Source organism: Crassostrea angulata, unplaced genomic scaffold (genome assembly GCF_025612915.1).
Source record: "Crassostrea angulata isolate pt1a10 unplaced genomic scaffold, ASM2561291v2 HiC_scaffold_231, whole genome shotgun sequence".
NCBI classification, from domain to species: Eukaryota; Metazoa; Mollusca; class Bivalvia; order Ostreida; family Ostreidae; genus Magallana; species Magallana angulata.
This window is the reverse complement of record NW_026441784.1, coordinates 1-6,913: the sequence shown is the minus strand read 5'-3', so window position 1 is coordinate 6,913 and position 6,913 is coordinate 1. Positions and strand designations below refer to the sequence as shown.

Genomic DNA, 6,913 nt, shown 5'->3' with positions numbered 1-6,913 from the left:
TTATCAGCTTATTTGAATGAATATAAGATACAGCTCCAATACTATGGCGGCAGGAACAATGATACATGTATGTTATAATAGGCAGTTTTGCAATGTTTACATATAAAACAGAGCCTCAGGCTATGCTAAGCAACTAAATTGGTGTACAAGTTGCAATGTTTATATATAAAATGATTTAGCTTGATGCAAGTATGCAATCAATTACTTTCGTCAATGTCTTCGAATACAATGCATGTCGTGATGCTGTTTAGCACAAATGTACACCTCTAATGCTATGGCATATGTAAGTTATAACCCTACTAAATGTATGGCAGAATTCTTTCTGCTATAAGCAATGTGTTATATCATTTATAAAAATCTTAACACTAATTGTCTGAGAGCATAATATATATATATATATATATATATATATATATATATATATATATATATATATATATATATATATATATATATATATATATATATATATATATATATATATATGTGTGTGTGTGTGTGTGTGTGCATGTACATGTATATTAATTTTGAAAGGTACTTGTTATCTGGTTTCAAAGGAGATAGCCTAACTGATGAACGAGTACAGTGTGCACAGGTTGCCGTTAAAGACTCTTTGACATCAAGAGGAAGGCTAGAAGGATTCATTTCAAAGTCTGAAGACTTTCATAGATTGATGAATTTCCTTGAAGTAAGTGAAATTAAATGGAATTTAATTATGAGTTTTGATTAATTCAAATATTTCAGTATTTTCAATTCTTGAAAAATCTTTCTAAGGTTGAAAAAAATAGGGAGCATAAATCTCTATTCTTTTCTTTGAATTAAAAATTGAATGCTTATTTTACAGGCCATTTATAAGCTGACATACAACACCGGTATGGCAGGAGATCCTTGTACTGTCCACTATTACAGGAACCTATTGGGCCATAGAAGTGCTAAAGGACCAGTAAAAAATGCATATAGAGCGTACAAGATGCTTTATTACACAATACTTGATGCCATCTGCGTAATACTCTTTATGGACAAGTTGGGGTCAGCAGACATAAGTGATGTAACACTTCCAGATTTTTCACAAATGACACCCAATGATAGCATTCAATGGCTCAATAGCATTTGCCAGGAGCTGGTGAGGAAATATTTCTTTGAAAATGCTGAAGACATTGTTGAAGAAATTAGAAACGTTCTTGAAAATCCTCAGCATGAGGAAAATTACTGGACCTCGTCAATAGAGAATGGCCGTTTTAAGTGTCATCATTGTGAAAAGGATTATAAAAGAGTAAGTTCTTTAAAAGCGCACGAATCTGGAATGCATGGAGTCTCTTTGAGTAACCCGAAGAAAAAGAAAGAACCCAGCAGTGATGAATTGCAAGATTATATTTTAATGCTTTTCAAACTCACTATGCTCCTTCGGAACTTTGACAGTGGTGTAGATATGGGGGATGGAGGACGATGCATAAGATCTGCTAAGTATGAGCTTCCAATTTATCATAAGACAAACAAAATCAAGTACACTATCTGCTCCATTCATACGACTGCATTATCTTCAGGACTTCTTAACCCTGACCAGGAGGAGCGCTTTATTGCAAACCGATTTGTGAACATCCAAGGTGGCAAGAATAATAATATTGCACTTGATGAGTACATTGAAATGTTAAACAGGGACACCAAGGCATCATGTACAGGACACAAGACAAAAGACAGCATATTAAAACATGCCAAAGAGTATTTACAAAACAATTTGAAGAGGCTGGTGAATTGGGTCAAAAGGATTTCATCATCTTCCATCTTATGCAACTGATGTCGAGAAGGTGGTAAAGGATTTATTAGAGCAACACGTACTACAGAAAGTGAAAAACAGGAAGCTAAATGTTATTTTGACTGGCTTAGACAGAAATCCATTTTCCAATTGTTCTGTAGGCCTGTCAACTATGCTGCACCGCCATAGACCATGGTCACCATATGGACGATTAAGAGACTGTAAATTTTGAACTGGTTTTGTTTGACTGTTAAATTATCATGCATTTGTCATAATTTTGCAAGGGACCGTCATGAACTGGAATGTTTAATTGTAATCAATTCAGCACAGGAGCACACAAGAATATATATAAAGGCTGCATCAATTATAATTGTCTAGGGTTTTACAGAAATACATTACTAATATTTTAATTACCGATATATTCAATTCTATTAGTTTCAGTAGGTATTATCTCTAAAAACTGGCGTGTGGCATACACCAGTACATTATGATTTACATGATAAAGCATTGGCTTCCATAATTGTTATAAACAGCTCAGATATTTAAGAATAAACAAAAAATGACTTTTTTTCTTTCATTTTATTACAGCATTTAACTGATGCAGATTCAATGATTTAATTTACTTAGAATGTACCCTGGCAAAGTGTTTTAAAAGGGTTGGATGGATTTATAAATGATCACAATGTTTTTTTTTCATTTACTGCAGAATGTACCTTACGGTAAATACTATATACATCAAAACAGGTAAAATTATTCTGGCTCTATGTTTGAGTCGGAATCAGAATCTTCTGATACATGGACACCAAATACATTTTTAGAGGTGCCTGAAAACAATTTTTCCAAAGGAAGTAGAGTACAATTTCCACAAGTACATGCGTTTTGTCAAATATCACAACATGAACAATCTCCTGAATAAGATTTCACTTCTTCAAGTTCGCTTTCCTTGAGAAATGATTTAATCATTTGAATTCTTCTGCAGTAATTACACTGAAACAGGTTCTTCACATCTTGTTCACAATGGATGAGATGATGAGAATTGTAAAGCAAAAAGGCAACAGTCTTTTCACAATCTCTACCTGCGCGGCCAATTTCTTGTAGAACGTCAAGAATTGAATGAGGAGGACCAAAAAGAATAATACTAGAAAGGCCTTTGAAATCTACACCCATACCCAAGGCATTTGTAGAAATAATAACTCTTGTAGGGCTCTCCTCTTCTCGAATCGAAGATAATGCAGTTCCTTTGATTGATTCATCTGTCTCTGAATGGTACATAGCAACATATGAGTTTATTTCCTCGGGTGATTCATCCATAACATAATCATAAATCTTTGCAACATCACTTATTAACTTGCAATATACAAGAGTTCGTGGAAATTTATTTCCCAAGTCCACAAGTCCATCAACTAACCATGTCATTGCCATTTCAATGTCATTCGCCACTTTCTTCACAACATATTTAATGTTCCTCTTGTCAGGAGATAAGTACACAAATGTAAAGCCTGGCTTAAAAGAGACCACTTTCAAAACACGTTTCTGTACTTTCAGTGTGCATGTGGCACTCAAATCAAGTAGAGATGCATTTGGAAAGATGGATCGCAGTTCTCCAATGTCACCAAACCATTTTCTAAATGCTTTCTTGTGAATATGTTCATCAGCTTGTCCCCTGAAATATTTGTTTAATGTGTAAAGAATAGCAGTTGGTGCAATTCATGTGCAATTAAAGACACCATTTTAGCTTATTTTACAAATCTTTAAACCTTCATTAAATAGATTTTTGGTTTACGAAATAAGTTTTGAGAGAACCAGATTTATTATTAGTAAACATATTATTTTGTTTACCGGGTATTCTATTTGAATAACTTGTACATGCTTATAAAATCTTACCATGTAGAAATTAAATGAAATTCATCTATAACAATAGCTGTGACATCTAGATGCTGCAGTTCAGTTCGCCAGTCACCTAACAGTGACTCGGGACTTGCAAACACAATGTCTATCTTGCCGCTCAGAATCTCTCGGTCTAGACCTTGACCTACAAACGTAAAGAATGATTGAGTCTAGGAAATGCAACAGGTTAGACGAGACACAGAAAAATTGCCGTGTGCACACCAAGACAGTTCTATCATTTAATTGCAAGATACATAGTATACAATGGTATTCTTATTTACCTTTATATGCTGCCGTTACACCGTTAATTGCATTTGCCCTCTCGACCTGATCTTTCATTAAGGAAATAAGGGGACAGCAAACAAGAACAATTCCGTTGCGACCTCTCTCCCTCTGTATCAACGGAAACACTTGATATGGTAAAGATTTTCCGAAACCAGTCGGTAAAACGGTCATGCAATCTTTTCCATCAAGAAGGCTCTGCAATATTTCCAGTTGTTGTGGCTTTAATTTTATACCGAGCGAACTCGTAACCGTTTCAATGGGCGCAGCCATTTTTAAACACATAAGCCAAATGCGTATAACAAACTCTTTCTCATTGGTGGATCAGTGACGTCATTGGTTAATTCTCATTGGTCGTTGTATTTTCACAAAAGGTCACTCTGAGATGACCCCGTACGATATGTTGTTAGATCTTGTATAGCGTATCGTAGAGGAGCGGAATTTCAAGTCTAATTTTAATTAGATTGAGGTACATAGCATCGTTTTTTAATGTTGGTGAGGGGCAAATTCATTCTAAAAAAAATTGACAAGCAAATAAAAAACCAAACAAAAAAGGAGTAAGTTTTAAGATCATGAAAATCATCCGCGGGGTTAGGGTGGGGTAGGGAGATTTGGGGGTGAGGGTGCAGAGCATCTCTTTAACTTCATATAACAAATATCTTGCTGTTAGTTTCCTTCTTTTCAATTCAATTTTATACATCCTCCCCCCCCCCCCCAAAAAAAAAGTAGAAGTGGGAGGCCGTTTCCATTTTAATCACTTTTTTACATCATAAATAAAACACAATGTTTGCTGCGAGAAAGAGCAGGGGGGGGGGGGGGGTACAGGCCCTACTACCCCCCCCCCCCCCCCGATGCTCCGCACTTGCATTGAGATGATGCGAGTTGTTTATCTCTGAAAATCCATTTAACAGTTTTGTCCAGTGGCTCTGGTTATTTATTAAGCAGTTTAGAATTATGTAACGAAGATATTTGGCGATTTGGTTCCATCTTCTTACAGGCTATTTACAAAGGAATCAATAAAAAGTACATATATTGAATTATAGTTTTCAAAGAGAACAATTGGTTTATATTGCATTTAAAAGACGGTAATAAACCGATACAAGCACGCATTAAACAGATATTTACTGTAATCATCCTAAATTGCTCATTAAATCCATTTAATATTACCAAGCAAAAAAAAACAACATTTAAACAGATTCAATTAAATCTCTTACTAAAAAAATATTAGCAAAAAATTGAGACTGTGCTGTATTTATATAGTGAATATAAGAGAACAAGGCACATCGTGGTAGTAATATACGGTGAAATGATGAAACTTTTAATTTTTGTAATGAGAGTAAATAAAAAATGTTTTGGTCCATTCTTGTTCTAAGTGACAACATTCCAAAAGCAGTAGTCAGCATTTTTTATAGACGTTACATTTAGATACATTTTTATAAACAGCACTATCACAAATCGGTATTTCTTAGATTTTTTTCTAGATATGTTAAAAACAAATACAGTTATACCCCATCACCAGAGCAGGATATAAAGTCAAAACCTGCAAAAGAGCAAGACTGTCATTAAAAAGAGAGAAGACAGACCTGTTGAAATATCAAATTTTACATTTCTTTGTGTTTTCGATTAAATTCACACTTCTTGCAGACATTTTTACATTGTACGCTACATTTGATTCCGTTATTTTTCTGATAATATTGACCCTTTGAAATTTAAAAGCTTTCTGTTGCTAACACACAGAAATAGAATTGCATGCATGTATCTTCACATACCGTGTCATTTAATATGGTAAAATTTATTAGTTATAGGAGAACATGAGGTCTGTTGCTACCTCATTTCACCTCCATTGAGAAACCTTTACTGCTCAATGGGGTTGCAGAAAAAAATATGTGATTGATGTGTTAACTCGATTTATCCTTGTAATGTTCTTTATAGGCTCTTTTATTGGTTGCAAACATTGTTGTTGTTGCATAGTAACGTCACAGTGAATAGTGTTTATCCACAGGCATCAGCAATAAACACTTATATATTGCTATACGTTTAGTTGAAGGGGAGGTACAGATGTCATTATGTTGATATTAGACACATCTCATCTCTCTCTCTCTCACTCTCTCTCTCTCTCTCTCTCTCTCTCTCTCTCTCTCTCTCTGTGTGTGTAACGCAACAGTAAAAATTGTTCATCTTCAGGCATCACTAAACGCTAATCTTTTTAATGTATTTAGACATTTTGTTGACGGAGAGATACATATATCACTGTGAATATGTGAGACTCCTTTCGTCTGCTTTAAGAGTATTGTTTGTACCTATCCCAGGTGATTATTTTTTTAATGATCAACTGAAAATTTTAAAATTTGGTAAACATTGCGTTGTGTCTAAATTATTCAAAACTTTCACAATAATATGTTTTGATATTGATTTGCAATAACATGTGATTATTAGCATCTTGTTTATGTTTCATATACTTCAAAAACACATTATATCATCATTACAAGTCTGCTGATAGAAACAAAAAGAAAAAAAAAACTTTTAAAAAATGAAGTCTGACGGCAGTGAAATAAGTAATAGTGATTTTTCAGAGAGTGCAAAATTGTGAGAGCCGGCATTCTTATCAAAACTATGATGCCTTTAACTTGTGTCTTGCTTACTCTGGTTGTATTTATGCCAAGTCTGATGACGGGATGTAAGTACACGAATTACTAACTTGGTTTGTTATGTTTTACTTTTGATCGCAAGAATGTTCATTTTTTCTCTACATTTGCAAACAAGTGATTTTTTCTCTTTCTTTTTTTTAAATTAAGGTGTTTTTTTTCTTTAAAAAACTGTTATAAAATACACTCGTTTTCCATCTAAGTTAAGCATATTAAAAAGTATGTCTTAAATTACCTCATAACACTTATGAACGACAATATCTTTTTAGAACATAAATTGACAAATCCTTAAGTGTAGTTGTTGTATTTTTTCCTCGTAAAATTAAAAAAAATGGTAAAATGATAT

At 33.9% G+C, this 6,913-nt stretch overlaps 2 protein-coding genes across 2 annotated transcripts; one reads left to right on the top strand and one right to left on the bottom strand.

The window, feature by feature from the left end:
* The first annotated feature begins 583 nt into the window (after positions 1 to 583).
* LOC128169840 (uncharacterized) lies at positions 584 to 1,837 on the top strand. Its single transcript, XM_052835893.1, has 2 exons — positions 584 to 688; positions 845 to 1,837. Exons 1-2 carry the CDS (start codon positions 674 to 676, stop codon positions 1,793 to 1,795), a joined length of 966 nt encoding a protein of 321 aa, XP_052691853.1. The 5' UTR covers positions 584 to 673; the 3' UTR covers positions 1,796 to 1,837.
* A 730-nt stretch (positions 1,838 to 2,567) lies between these two features.
* On the bottom strand, positions 2,568 to 4,246 carry LOC128169843 (ATP-dependent DNA helicase RecQ-like). Its single transcript, XM_052835894.1, has 4 exons — positions 3,922 to 4,246; positions 3,638 to 3,785; positions 3,162 to 3,416; positions 2,568 to 2,577 (listed from the first exon to the last, which is right to left on the bottom strand). Exons 1-4 carry the CDS (start codon positions 4,205 to 4,207, stop codon positions 2,568 to 2,570), a joined length of 699 nt encoding a protein of 232 aa, XP_052691854.1. The 5' UTR covers positions 4,208 to 4,246.
* Between the last annotated feature and the right edge of the window lie 2,667 nt (positions 4,247 to 6,913).